The sequence below is a fragment of the Nelumbo nucifera genome, chromosome 2 (assembly GCF_055504915.1).
Source record: "Nelumbo nucifera cultivar China Antique chromosome 2, China Antique-T2T, whole genome shotgun sequence".
NCBI lineage: Eukaryota > Viridiplantae > Streptophyta > Magnoliopsida > Proteales > Nelumbonaceae > Nelumbo > Nelumbo nucifera.
In genome coordinates, this window is record NC_142650.1 from 60,035,526 (window position 1) to 60,050,869 (window position 15,344).

Consider the following 15,344-nt stretch of genomic DNA (forward strand, 5'->3'; position numbering starts at 1 on the left):
TAATATTATTCAACGTTCGATTGCAATCTGAATTTGATTTGAATATGATGTAAATTCAATGGATAAGATCTGATTCAAATTCAAATTCAAATATAAATGAATCAAATTTGGATCTACCTGGATTGACTCGATCTATTGGCAAACAGCCCTATTTGAACAGTTATCAAGCATAATCCAATTCTCAAATTATTGTCAAATTTCATGTTAAGGTTGAGTCTCTGAAGTTGAAATATATAATGTTTTTGGTGGCATTTATGATGGACAAAATAGTTTGGGGTTAAAAAATTTAGGCTGTGTTTGGTTGCAATGCAAATAAATTTGCACTGATGCAAAACCATGGCAGTGCAAATGATTTTAGTGTAAATTCTGACCTATTTTTGTTTTAAATTTTAGCTTATTTTGTTTGATTGCAGTAAAATGAAATAAATTAAGACATGAAGTAGAATAAAGTAAAATTCAAAACAAAATTAAACAACAATTTGCATTTTTTTACTTTTGCACTCCCATGCATTTGTACTAATGCAAACAAATTTGCACTACAACCAAACACAGCCTTAGGGTTAAAAAAATGGACAAAATTGTTCATGTTACTTCATAAATTATTTTTGTTGTTTTTATTGAATAATTTCAAAAAATTAGGAAATTATTATTCATCATAAAATCATAAATGTTCAATATTTTGGAAATTTAAAACCATTTCTTGCAACACAATGCTGTAAAAAGTCCACTTAATTTAACAAGGGATCCTTTAATTGGCAAGTCTGGATCTCTTGCCAACAAAATACATTCCAACACTCTACCAACATGATCTTAAACCGCACATCTCATACATGACAGGTCCCACTTTTATGATGGATCCCAAGCTCATGGTGAAATGTGCAGTGTGAAATCATGTTGATAGGATGTTCCAATATGTTATATTGGCAGGAGATTAAATTCCAATCTGGCGCACAACAGGTTGATGTAGGAGGATTCAACATATTGCAGTGCTCCAAAGTTCATAGACTTTATTTTTCTTTTTTCCTTTCTAGGGTGAAACATTGATTTCAGCTACCACTTTTGCCCCCTTTACAGCAAATACTTTGTTTTCCACCAATTATAATTTGTTTTGATGTAAATGGCAAGAGAACAAATCCTTTACCCAAAGGCTCAGTTTGGAAGGAGTACAAATACTGTATTGTACGAATATGTACAATACAAATTCATACAAAATAATATAAAATACATAGCTTTGCACTCTACAAATTTCTATTTATACTCCTTCCAAACTGAGCCAGAGGGGCAAAATTATACCTCAAATATTTCAGCCTGAAAATTTTCTTCCTATTTTATGTTGAAACAAAGGGAGCCTATGTTCTCAAAGAGTTGAGCTGGGCTTATCATCGTTCCATGTCACAGAAGTAAGAGAGTTTAAATGGGAAGTAGCTCTAATGGCCGTTTGGAAGGGCTGAAAGCACAGTGGCTTTTAGGTTTTCGAGGTGAGCTTTTCATGAACAGCCTATAAATTCTGTTTTGTGAAAATTTGAGAGAGCCCAGACGGTTTGGGACGGTTTAGCTGAAGATTCAACCAAACTGGTCCAGGTGCTTTGAAGGCTCCGGATATGGCATTCAAAAAAGCTGAAGCAGACAGCCTTTCAAACGACTGACAGTTGATTTGGGCTCTCTGCGTTTTTCACCGAATATAATTCATAGGCGGGCCATGTAGAACCCACATCAAAAAAATCAGAAGTCAGATGTACTCTATCACCATTAAGGCTGCATTTGGCATTCCTTATTTTAAGAATTTGTTTCCCTTTTGCAGTTAAAATGCCCCTATGAACATTGAATTTTTAACAGTAGCAAAAGGGAGATAAATCCTTAAAATAAGAATGCCAAATGCAGCCTAAGTTGATGGTGTATTGGCCTATATCTTCAAAGCAGTCCTCTTATGGATGTAAATCCTAGTCCAAAAATTTTGGTTCATAGGAATTCATATGCCCATCTGTCCTCTAAGATCTTCAAGAATAACAATTATAATGATGAGCTTCTGAGAAAAAGGTTACCTGATTGGGCCAAGTAGGAACTTCCTTTCATGGCCCACCTGTATCTGTCATAAATGAATCCAGTAGAGAGCTTCCCTTCACAGGGACAGACACAGAGAATGGTGTTGAAGCCTGCAAAAACCCTGATTGCTTGTCCATCATCCTTGGACGCCTGGAAGGCTGGAAGGATGTTTGGATCAAAATTGCACTCACCCTATTAAATGCAATACCAGACATATCTCAATACGAGTGGGACAGGTTACCCACTTACCCATCTAACGCATGTCATTGCCATTCCCTACCACAACTCAACCCACCCCATAGCCCACATTGCATTGGATTTGCAAAGGGAATTGGAGTGGAGTAGGGCAGGGTGCACATGAGGCCCACAGGCCATAGCCCACATTCGACCATCTTGTTCTTTTCGTCTGTTTTCAACCTCTAATGCCGTAAAGCGTAAAGCGAAAGACTTTAGACATCAGGTTGTTCTTTTTATACTTCTTATTTTTCCAACATCAGACATTAGCCCTGACAACATTTTTATTTTTTGTCCCCAAAATGCCCTTTGTGCATTTTACTCATTGTTTATTATTAGTAACATATTTTTATTATATTAAAACTTTATAAATAATAATACTAAAATATTCTTTTAATAATGATAAGATATTATTAAAATACTAAATACTATTTATTAGAATAATGATATTTGTTATTAAAATACTAAGAAAATTATTATTTTATTATTTTATTATTTCGTTACAGAATTACTTTGATTTTTATTTAATTATTATTTTATCTATTACCATTTTTTTGTTTTATGATTATGATTATTATTGTTATTGTTATTTATTCAATCATTTTATTCTTATAAATTTAATTATTTAATTATTTTTAGATATTATTTAAATTTTTCTAACTATTACATTTATGGTTTGCTCCCTCTCAGAAAATTTTGTTGATTTTCTAAACATATTGTCCCAAACCCTCGCCTATGCTACAGTACCCCCCTTGAATTTGTTATAGATTCTCTTATTTGTCCTCGCTCCCAACTATACAAACTAATAAAAATTCCTACAGTGGAGGAATCAATAAAACCCCCTTATTGCATTATTTTGAATTATTAATTTAATTATTATTTATTTTAATTTTAATTATTATTATTATATCATTATTTATTATTTTTATTATTGTTTTTTTACATTAATTTTATTCTAAAAATAATGATTAGTATTAATTTATTAATGTCAATTATGATTAACATAAATATCCATTCTCATAATCAATTATGGGGGTAAATTTATCAAATAACCATATTCAGCATTCAACATTCATTTTTTTTTCTTAACATTCTCTATCAAATATCAGATAAAGCAAAAAAAAAAAAATCAAAGTACTTTTTTCAGCGCCTTTTTGCTTTTCAAATATGAGACTTCAAACCAAAACAACACACCTTAGCCTTTAGTCTTAAGAAAAAAGGTAAAGCCTTTTGGGCTGGAATTTATCACTTAAATAAAAAACATTTTTTATTTCTTTTGAAGGGCTAAACACTGGGGGTAGCCCATCCTCCAACCCAGGTGCAAGCGTGATTCGATCCCAAGTCTCCACCACAACCACTAGGATAAAGATTCATAAATTGCTAAAAACTTCTTTTTAGCTCATTTCCATGTGTTCATTTCCAAAGATAGGCAATTCCTCTTTCTATGTTTATTTATTTATTTATTTTCTAACTAGACTAGAAAACAAATGAAATCTTAGACTAGCATCACTTGGCTATCCACATTCAATGTCGTGTGTTGTCAAATGGGCTCTCCCTCTTACAATGAGGGAGCCCCCATCGCAGCAATTGGGTACCTCATAAGCTGTCATCTCTGTCTATCTACATGCCTTGGGTTCTATGCATGTCACAAAAGTTAAATCTAAATACCATCATGTATGGTTATAAATTAGTTGCACACATGCTATTTACATCGGTATTATATAAATTGAATACTTGTCTTAGGTTCCATATAGGTCATAAAAGTTAAATCCATTTTTTTTTAAAAGGTTAAATCCAAATACCATATATCATATGCTCTTAGGCTAGTGTGTCTCTAAATTAATGGGATTGGAACCCTCAATTGGTATATACGCTAACCAATAGTATACCAAAAATCATGTATAACCAAGTGAGTCTTGACCTGCTACAAATAAAAACATGTACAATGGGCTATGTAACCCAAATAAGAGTGAATGAGTCAGTGATTCATACACATACCACTTATGTATCCACTCTTGATTGATTAAGTATCCCCACTCAATGTGTAATCGGGCCTAATCGCTAGGCGTAAGCCCATCTGAGAAATAAGAAAACCTGAGGCTTTGGGCTCAGGCCCAACGCAGACGAAGACTTAAAAATCCAAGCCCGGCCCGTGTGACACCGATGCTTCTAAGGACCTAAGGTCTGTGTCTTAGTGTCTTTTCCTCCATGAATACATATGCGTTCCATTTCGCGGCAAAGAAAAGCTCCCAGAGCAACCCATAATCCCACAGAACTGATATGAACAGACGATGCGATCGGTTAGATAAAAATGGCATTCTCTCGCTTATTTTTGTTTGCAAGTGCTGTTGTCTGAGGATCAGAACATCAATTCAGCATCACCAAAGCAACGATCAAGCTGATATACTGATTCCCGCTGTTTGTTCCAAGCTGGTTGTCGACCAGAAATTCCTTATTCGTGCCATCACAGAAAAGAAGCCATATGTATCAAGGTTATTCTACACTCTTAACCGTTAGTATCAGTATTAGTAGTAGAAGCTGTAAGCGACATCTATATTGCTCAGTTGCTTACAGAATATGGCATTGATACAACCCCATCTGGGGAACCTTCTGAGGCTTGTTCTCAGAAGATCCATCTGCTCTCCTCTTTTTACTCGAACACGACACATACGGTCCGTCTGTTCCTTTTCTTTCAACCAACCCCACTTGAAGAAACCTGTTGTTCAGAAGTCTTTCTTCAAGGCTGACGGTAATGATGGTTTGGTAAACCGCTTCTGTAGGGAGAAGAAATTCAAGGAAGCCATAGACACTCTATGCCAACAGAAACGCTTGAAAGAAGCAATTCAAATCCTAGACCTTCTGGATCGTTCCAGAACATGCCCGACTGCCGCAATTTACTCTGCTCTTCTACAGCTCTGTCTCCAACAACGAGCACTTGAGGACGGAAGAAAGGTCCACGCCCATTTCAAAGTCTCCGGTTTTGTGCCTGGGATCTTTATTTCTAATCGTCTGCTTGATTTGTACTCGAAATGCGAGAGCTTGGCGGATGCCCGAAAACTGTTTGACGAGATGACGGAGAGGGACTTGTGTTCTTGGAACACCATGATCTCCGGCTATGCAAAGGCGGGCCAACTTGAAGAGGCCCGCTTGCTTTTCGAAGGTGTGCCAGGAAAGGATAATTTCTCTTGGAGTACTATGATCTCCGCTTACGTTCGCCATGACCAACCTCACGAAGCTTTGGAGTTGTACAGAAGAATGCAAAAAGAAGAGAAATTGCAATGCAACAAGTTCACGGTCTCTAGTGCTCTAGCAGCTTCTGCTGCTGTTCCATGTCTAAAGCTCGGCAAGGAGATCCATGGTCATATAATGAGAACTGGGTTAGCCTCAGATGCCGTGGTTTGGAGTGCCCTGTCAGATATGTATGGGAAATGTGGGAGTGTAGAAGAAGCAAGGCACGTCTTTGACAAGATGCTGGACCGAGACATTGTTGCTTGGACTACGATGGTTGGAAGATACTTTGAGAGTGGGAGGAGGAAAGAAGGGTTTGAGTTGTTTTCGGAACTTTTAAGGTCAGGGATTAGACCCAATGGGTTCACCTTTGCTGGGATTCTGAATGCATGCTCAGCTGATGCTGCAGAGGATACGGGGAAGCAGGTTCATGCATACATGACCCGGATTGGATTTGATCCGTTTTCATTTGCAGCTAGCGCACTTGTCCACATGTATTCAAAGTGCGGCAACATCGACAGTGCCAGAAGAGTCTTCGAAGGAATGCCTCAACCAGATCTAGTTTCATGGACTTCCATGATTTCTGGGTATGCTCAAAATGGTCAACCTGAGGAGGCTATTCGCTACTTTGAGTTGCTGCTCAGATCAGGTACTAAGCCTGATCACATTGCTTTTGTTGGGGTGCTTTCTGCATGCACTCATGCAGGTTTAGTTGATAAAGGACTCGAATATTTCCATTCAATAAATGAAATACATGGATTGAAACACACTGCTGATCATTATGCTTGCATAATTGATCTGCTCAGTCGGCGTGGCCGATTTCAAGAGGCTGAGGGAATTATTGATAAAATGCCCATGAAACCTGATAGGTTTCTATGGGCTTCTTTGCTTGGTGGTTGTAGAATTCATGGAAAGCTTAGACTAGCAAAACGAGCAGCTGAAGCGTTATTTGAGATTGAACCTGAGAATGCAGCAACCTACGTTACATTAGCCAACATTTATGCCACTGCTGGTATGTGGGATGAAGTGGCAAAAGTTAGAAAAATAATGGATAATAGAGGAGTGGTAAAGAAGCCAGGTTCAAGTTGGATTAAGATCAAAAGAGATGTCCATGTGTTCTTAGTGGGAGATAAATCCCACCCCAAAACTAAGGAAATCTATGAATTTCTAGAAAAACTCTCAAAGAGGATAAAAGAAGAAGGGTATGTTCCTGACACAAATTTTGTTTTGCATGATGTTGAGGAAGAGCAGAAAGAGCAAAATCTGTCCCACCACAGTGAGAAGCTTGCAGTTGCATTTGGTGTTATTTCTACTCCACCCGGGACATTAATCAAAGTTTTCAAAAATCTTAGGACCTGTGTTGATTGCCACACTGCCATTAAGTTCATGTCAAAGATTGTAGGGAGGGAGATCATTGTGAGGGATTCAAATCGGTTCCATCATTTTAAGGACGGGAGCTGTTCATGTGGAGACTTCTGGTGATTTGGGGGCGAGCTGAAAAGTGAGATAGTAGTTAATTTACTTGCAGATGAAAGGGGAAAGGTTCCCAACTTTATGAATTCTTATCAATTAAATTAAGCAAAAAGGTATTATTCATTCATTTGACCTATCTTTTCAGTATTGATAGGGAGTTTTTCCCACCGTAAATAAGGTTGGAAGAAATGTCTGGCATCAAAAAAATTCTCATTCATGGATGAATATAACAATAGACTAATAGAGCATTGATACAAGAAATATTGGTCACAATTGTCCTTGAGAAATCAGGATGTTGTGTCTCTTGTTCTTTTTGTATAAGGTAATTTAGATGTATTTTTGGTCAAATATAAGGTTATTAGATATAAAAGGGAGAGTTTCACTCCTTTTGTTGACTTTAAACTTTCCTTTTCACTTTCAACTTTTCCTTGTGTCCCCACTTTCTCCTCTCATCGTCCAGTCTCTACCTGTTAAAAGTTCTGCCAAACCAAGCTCTCTCTCTCTCTCTCTCTCCTAGAGGGATGATGTGGCAAATCCAAACTGTCCACTGAATAGGTGATCCTTTTGAATGGTTGTGATTTTGTTGATCATAAGTGGGACACTTTTAATGGTGAGTTCTATTATTCCATCATATTTGAAACAAGTTTTCTATGTTTCTTAATTTCACTGTATTCTTTGGTGGAATGGTGGGTAATAATTATGAGAGGCATGATTGATTTTCATTTTAGCTATTAAATATTAATTCTGTAAATATATGTTTTATTAACATAGGGGCCATTGCTTGGTGTAATGGTAAAATCTCATGTCACAAGTGTCATGTGGGTTTGAAATGGAGAGTTTTACCATTAATGTCTGAGAGCAGCTACTTCATATTCAGTCCGCCCCTCCCCATACTCTGAATAGCTGGGTTGTTGGAACCTAATGTTGGGGTAATTGCCTTTTTAACCATGGACTGAAGTTGGTTTGTAAAAGAGATTTATACTTAATTGAAATATTACAAAGTAGAGCCTTAGATGTAGAAAATTAAACTTGTTGGCTTATTATTCATTAATCAGAATAGCTGCATCTAGTAAGTAACAAATTTTCATCTATTGTGGTACTTTGTCTCAGTGTGATCTTTTTATTACCTTGGTCTAATAATCCACAACAAGAGAGATTGAGGAGAATGTTGCCATAGAATCAAAGTAGAATAGGCAAAATGGAAGGATGCATCCAGAGAACCTTTACATAAAACACAGCTTATATCAGTCAATTTCATGCCCTCCCCCCCCCAGCTGGTTATTTCTCATTAAGAGTCTATTCATATAGGCGGTCCAGACAAAAAATGTTACTTCAGAGAGAATATTCTTACACCAGATTCTGTCAATAGGTATCTCTTGTCCCTCAAAGTCAGACAGTGCATTGTAAAAAGGTTTGACAGAGGACTTGGATGATCTTTGTCTTTAAACTGTTCAAGGAGTGCAAAGAAGGACGAACCATCTTCTTCTTCCATCTTAGAGGAAACTGCAGGAGCTTCTGACATTGTTGCCCCATCAGGTATGCCTTCCCCCAGTTATCTCATTTTACATTAGATGGTTTACTTCAACTGGGTTCTTTTCTCATTTATGTTAGATAGTTTTCATTAACTGGGTTCTCATTTATTCGATCTAATTTAAGCTGCTCTTCTTGAATAAGTTGACTTAATATATATTCTTTTCTATTGTTACTTTGACATTGAATTACTATTTCCTTTTTAAGTGGATTGGTGTGAATTCTACTTCTTAGTTGATATTGAGTTTCTTTTTCTAAATAGGTAGCTAATTTCAGGGACACTAAAAATGATATATGTTGATGTTTTTTCTTTTTGCTTTCCCACCTGTTGTCCCTTATTTTGCAAATTTATTAGATAATGATGTATTGGGTGATGTTGCTTATGATAGCTCTGAGCATAGAATCCAGGATATGTTGATTTAAATATACGTTTATGAGATAAAAGAATCTTCTATTAAAGAAATATTAAATGTTAAAATCTTAAAGTAGTCATTGACTGTTAATAGCAGCCAGCTTCCTATTAGCAGTCATTTTACCCATTTTCAGCTAATGGCAACCATTTAATCCTCTAAAGTTTAGCTTCCTTTTGTACTTCTCCCTCCTTCCCTCTCTCTCTCTCTCTCCCTCAAAGCTGTTTGGTTTATGTGTTCATAACTGATATTTTGCATCCTCTTGCAGTTTAAGTTCCGTTGCCTACCTCTGAATGATTCTTTTTTCCTTTTTTTTTTGTTAGGATGTTGTGATTCTTTTTCACTTTTACTGTTACTACATTACCTCTTCCTTTTAATTTCTAGAAAATGAGCATTGGTGCTTTCTTCCAGATGCCATGTGGATATCTTTAACATGCTGTAAGAGAAAAGTTCTTCAATTGACACTTCTCAATACTTTCAGATTAATTTTTCAAAATCCTAAAATCCTTTTCATTTATTAAGAACTCTTTGAGCTAGCTTTACCAAATTAGGAGCTGCAATATAATATTCTTGGAGAATTTGTATGCCCTTGGGTTGGGATTGGGTTGATGGGTGTGTAGGTATATAATGATAGTTTTAGACATCTTATATGAAGTCACTACAAGTAAATCATAAGAAACGTGTATAAAATGTTGAAAGTACCTTCATTATGTGTTGATAAATAAATATATTACATAATTGGTTTTTATCTTAAATCAGGTTAGGACCGGTAAAACCAGTGCAACTACCACCCTATTATAATAGAAACTCAAAAAACCCAAACCCAAACCAACCCAATAATTGTTACTCAAGATGCAGACTCCAAGCCTGTATGATAGGTTCAGGTTAGTAAAAGATGCTTTCCTAAGCTGGGAGACCAGGAACAATACATTTCACATGAACAATCAGCTAGCTCCATCACTGTTAATATCATGAATATCAACATACATCAAACAAGACAGTACACTGCCTTAAATACAGCAAAGGATTCAACTTTCTCATCCAACAAGAGGCATTCCATTAAACTTGATAGTTGAGCTTCACAGTAATGGCTCTTATGATCTAGGTGCAAGAAATGCAATACTTGCATCCATCATCAAAGAGTCAACCAATTATTACCTTTACAGTAACAGAGCATAGATAATGGGCCCAGAGCAGTTATGACAAAGAAGAGAAGCTATTGCAGGTCTTGAGGCATCCTTGAAGCTGGACATTAGGCCCTAAAAGTGGCATCTCTCTCTGTCTTATCTCTTTTTTGAACCAAGACTATACTGTGCTTTCATGGATCGAACAACTACATGGGAACCATCATGTTAAATATTTGCTCTGTCAATTTGTATATATAACAACTTAATAAGTTTTGATCACTTACCCAGAGAATCCATTACATCATCTTTTTGCTTATTTTGCATTTAAATCACAACCTCATATAATCTTTATGATCCTACAAAGGAACTCATGCAATTTTTTGTTTGTGTAATAGGGATTGTTTTGCCAAAATTTGTGGAATGAAAACTGAATTTAGTTGCATTTATTTTGTCTTTTCTTTTTGTCTTGGTTTTTAGGAGAGGAACAAGAGGCTGTTTTACAAGCTCTCCATCTGTTCATGGCATCTGTTTGGGGTCTTCCTGCTAGATATGCAAAGATTATAATAGAAGTGATACCTAACAAAATTCTAATCTTTCTTCTTACTGATGAATTTCTTTTGTATTATGCACTTCTTTTATTGTGTATAACCTTTTCTTTTGTATTTATTGATATTGACCTATATGTTTGTTTTTTATATTATAGCAGGTCTTCTACTTAAAACAATCAAAGGGTTTGCCTACCAAGGAAACACAGGTGAAGCTTAAATAGGTATTTTGTCTCATGATTCTATCTTTGTTGATGCTTCTAATGTATTGGAAACTAAGCTGCCATTTATTATTATGCTGGATCTTTCTTTAATTATTTACTTCATGCTCTTGCTTTCCTTTCTCTGCATTTAATCTTTGATTTTTTTTTCAATTTCTGCATTTGCTACGAGTTATATATTAGCTCCTTTTAATCTGAGATTTTTAACCATAGCTCCTTTTTTTTTGAGAAGTTCTTAATTTCTGGTTCTTTTTAGATTCTTTAATAATTGATGAAGACTTACTTCAGCACATTGTCTTGCAGCCATAGCTTTATTACTAGTTATTCCCAATTCTACCATTTAATTTTTTTTCTTAACCATTGGATCATTGAATTTGATGTAACAAATCTTCTGTAGTTGGGACAAGGCTTAGATGATGATGATGAGTAGTACATCTCACTCACTAACCTAATGGAAATTTTACGGAACATATCTCCTGTTGTATGGAGTGGCATAGGATGCACACATCTGCTTCAAGCATAAAGTTTAAAACAAAAATATAGAAAGTAGAGGAAAGAATTCAATAAATTTTCTAAAAAAAAAATAGATGGACATTGTGCCTCATCTTGGTTTCCGAAAATTTGAATTTGGGTTTCTATATGATGATCCATTTTGTTTTGTCTCATTTTATCAATGGTCATGCAGTGGCTTTTGGCGTTGCAAGGTAGACCCCATATGGAAAGCTGTGAAGCTGTATTTGGTGAAAAAAAAAACCCAGAAAGCCAGAAATATGCTTGAGCTACGAAATTGACTTTTTGGTGAAACTATTTTTGGTAGCTTAGCATATAATGATCCCAAACGGGCTCTTAGGCCCTTGCTCAAGACAAGATGTAGAAAAGACAAAGGTACGTTTCATGGCAATTACTGTTAAAATGCTCCTAACATCTAGGCTGACTAGCCTCTCCATGGAACTTAAACTTCCATATTTGAGACTAGTAGCAGCTGTTGGTTTTAGGGGCAAAAGGTTTGAGATTCCAAGCAATACCAATCCTCACTTAAGCTTGCTGGGTTTTAGGCTGACTAGCCAACCCCATATCTTTAATTGAGCTTGTTGGGCCAAGTGAAAAAATATTTCATATTCTGTGTTGACTTCCATCCACTGCTTTTTTCCTGTCCTTACCTCTAACAAAAGAAATATTTTAAACTGCAGTGATACCTGGAAACACTCCTCTTTTTCAAGTATCTTGAAGGCGTTGGTGAAACCTCCAACACCTCAACCAGTTCGTGTAGACATTCCCCAACTAACCTAAAAGGGTGAAATTTGCAAACGTTACATAGGTGCTTTTCAAATTTGCAAGCTAATAATTTGAATGGAATTGCTTGCTACTCTGGGAGTTCATAATTTCCACCACTGGCACATGGTAGCCAAGAAGTCAAGCTTCCTTTCCCATCCCCAACCCCACCCAAGAACTGATGGACGGACGGCTGAACAAGAAATTCTCTGTTCCCTCTGCTACTACCAAAAGAACCTTCACTTGGCCATGTTTGGTTTGAAGGAAAAGGTAAGGAAGGGAAGGGAAAGATAGAGAAAGCTATACAGGGTTTGTAAAGGTTTCCCTACCTTTCCCTACCTTTTCCTACTTTTTCCTTCAAACCAAACATAGCCTTAAAGAACTAGCAGTCTTCGACCATCTCTTATTTCAGTAAGCAGGTTAGGAGCTTTTGGCTTAGATCCAAGCAACTCTTTCCACGGGAATTGAAACTTCATACTCGGATGATGTTGTTCGATCTTATTTGGTAGTGTACCAATTTCATGTGTTGAATTCTGGTAGCGTTTTCAGGTCATGGCGGTATGGAGAGAGAGAGAGAGATTTCCTCTTTAAGGTAGCGCACAATCAAGGGTACCACATAACGGCTTCTAAGTTCTAACTACTTGCTTGGTATCTTAACCATGCTGCATGTTACATGTGCAATGAGATCCTGCCTACCATATTGATAGGCCACCCAAAGAGCGCTCTGGCACAAGAAATTCACTATCAATAGGTTATCCTTACCCTACAATAAATTTTTTGGAGATCATATCTTATCTTATATATATAGGATAGGGGTACTCTCTAGGAAATGGAATCTACTCGTGCGAATACCCAAGCCTATTAATTATATAAATATTGTTAGATAATTAGGTATATATAATTATCTAATTATATAAATATATAATAATTATCTAATTATATAAATATATAATAATTATTATAAATATTGTTAATAATTAGACATTGAATTGTTCGAACAGTTTTGACCATTTTTATTTTTTTACTTTTTTTGTTAGAATGGGCTGACCGTTCGGTTTGAACGGTCAGACTGTTTGACTCGATAATTGAATTCCTGACCGATTCGGTTTTTGGGTCGGTTTTAAAAACTATAATGTTATGTCATTCGAGTGTGTGACTTATACGATCCAAAAATGGAACTGTTTTGGCCATCGGTTTTTAGGTCGATGGGTCGATTGGGCGGCTCGTTCTGAGAACAAAAATAAAAAAAAGGCCAAAAACCATTAAACGGGTCAACGGGTTGATGGTTCGACCATTCGAGTCAATGGGTCGTTGATCGATTCAATGGTTTTTGGCCAGGGACTGGGATTGGGGTAAAATGAAATTGGTTGGCTGGACAGTTCCCAATTATAAAAATAAAAAAACGAACAACCCGTTTTGACAACAAAAATTACAAGCAAAAAATCGAGTGTGTGAGGTCCATTAAGCAATACCATACGTGCTATGTCATTCAAGTATGTGACTTAGAGGTGTAAAGTGGGCCGTGTCGGGTTGGCACGGCATGGCCTGTGGACGACCCGCACAAAGTGCGAGCTATGCTATGCTAGCCCACGGGCCATGCCGCCCTCCCCAATGAAAATTCTAGGGATTGGCTCAGCACGGCCCACAGCTTTGGCCCGTGCCGTGCCGTAGGCCTGGGCCGTGCTGGGCTGGGCCACAAGGCGGGCCTTGGGCCTAGGCCGAACCGGGCTAGACTAAATGGATATTAGGATACGAATAATAACGAATTTACGATTACCCAAAAAATAAATAAATAAATAAAAGTATAAAACAATTCAAGTAGGAATTTTATTTCATTTAAATTTGAATGAATCATGATACAAATTACAAAGCAAAGCATACAAATATTGAAATTATGAAATATACAATGGTTAGATACTTCATACTTGGATGAATGAAATATGAAAATAGAATCAATTAATAAAATATAATATAGTTATAAATTGAAAATACAAAATTACATTAATAGCAAATAAATTCAAAAAAAAATTTACAATAATTTGAAAGCATTCGCATACACTTTACAATAATTTGAAAGCATTTAAACAAAATTTATATATACATTAATCATTATGATGAAAGCATTCACATACACTTTCATCATCTGCTTCAGGTGAAAAATGAAATATCCGGTGTATGTAGTAGTATCATGCCCTCATTTGTCTTGTAATTGTAAAGTTGTAATCTATATTCTGCATCATGATTCATGACTGCATCTAACTAACCCTGGTACAGTGGTACCTGCAGGTCCTGCACTAAAACAACTAATAAGACTCCGATGGAACTATAGCCTATAGACACCAGAGGGGTTAGTAGATCACGGATCACGTGCCATGGTGGGATTAGCGGCGAGAAATGTTCTCCGACTTCTCCTAATATTTTTAAAATTTATTTTCCATTATTTCAAAAATTCATTTAAATTGTGGGTTACTTCTTCTTCCTTCTCATGTGTGAGAAAATGTCTGGTCAAATGGCTAGTGCCACCCTTGCTATAATAGCTAAAGTCTTTTCTACATTTTTGGCAAATTGCTTTTTTCCCCTTCCCCTCAACATCCTATATTTTAAATATTCTCCAAATCGAGCTACTAAATTTAGGGTTTTGGGAAGAGTTGGCCTTTTTTTTTAAATTCTAAAAAAATTAAATTAATTTAATTGGACATACCCTGGATTGTTGGTTTAGAATCCCAACTTGATTTCAACGATTAAAGCCTTTCAATGTGACAACGTCTAAGGCTCCAAGCCTTCCAAATTACTAACTTGGAAAATCAACCAATCAGCCAATCAGACTATGAGGCATTAAGACTATCAGAGTTCACTTAGATTGCAGAGAATGTACGAGAAACTAAGAGAGGGAAGGAACATTGAAGAGATTAAGAGAATAACTTAATAAGAGAACTGTTGAATGTTGATTGTTGAATTGGTGTGATGAGAAGAATGGTGGAGGATAGGGCTATTTATAAGAATTGAAAATAATTCAATTGCCCAAAATACCCTAAAAACTAATTGTTTTTTAGTTGTTGGGAGGGGTATTTTGGTCATTGTAAAGTTATTTATAACTTTACCCAAAAAGCCCCTAAACTAGTTGTTATATAATAGCTGTTGGGGGGGCATTTGTGTCATTTTTCTCTCCTCCATAAGCAAAATACATAAATACCCCCTATATAGCTGTTAGGGGGGGGGGGGGCAACGACTAGTTTTTTGGATAGGTCGAATGCGGCTCGC

At 36.3% G+C, this 15,344-nt stretch overlaps 1 protein-coding gene across 10 annotated transcripts; it reads left to right on the forward strand.

Annotated features, from left to right (window-relative positions):
• The first annotated feature begins 4,494 nt into the window (after positions 1–4,494).
• LOC104612498 (Pentatricopeptide repeat (PPR) superfamily protein) lies at positions 4,495–14,607 on the forward strand. 10 transcript variants are annotated; one of them, XR_016082052.1, is made up of 7 exons: positions 4,495–4,769; positions 5,058–7,091; positions 8,348–8,514; positions 10,523–10,814; positions 11,497–11,696; positions 12,633–12,834; positions 14,370–14,607. XR_016082052.1 is itself a non-coding variant. In XM_010279930.3 (2 exons), the coding sequence occupies exons 1-2, from the start codon at positions 4,558–4,560 to the stop codon at positions 6,985–6,987; spliced, it is 2,142 nt and encodes a 713-aa protein (XP_010278232.1). In that variant the 5' UTR covers positions 4,495–4,557; the 3' UTR covers positions 6,988–8,340. The 10 variants fall into 10 exon arrangements, 1 of the variants encoding a protein (XP_010278232.1); XR_016082055.1 differs by lacking the exons at positions 12,633–12,834; positions 14,370–14,607 and adding an exon at positions 12,002–12,596 and having other exon boundaries at positions 10,523–10,614; positions 10,749–10,814; XR_016082056.1 differs by lacking the exons at positions 12,633–12,834; positions 14,370–14,607 and adding an exon at positions 12,002–12,596 and having other exon boundaries at positions 10,523–10,614; positions 10,749–10,799.
• The last annotated feature ends 737 nt before the right edge of the window (positions 14,608–15,344 follow it).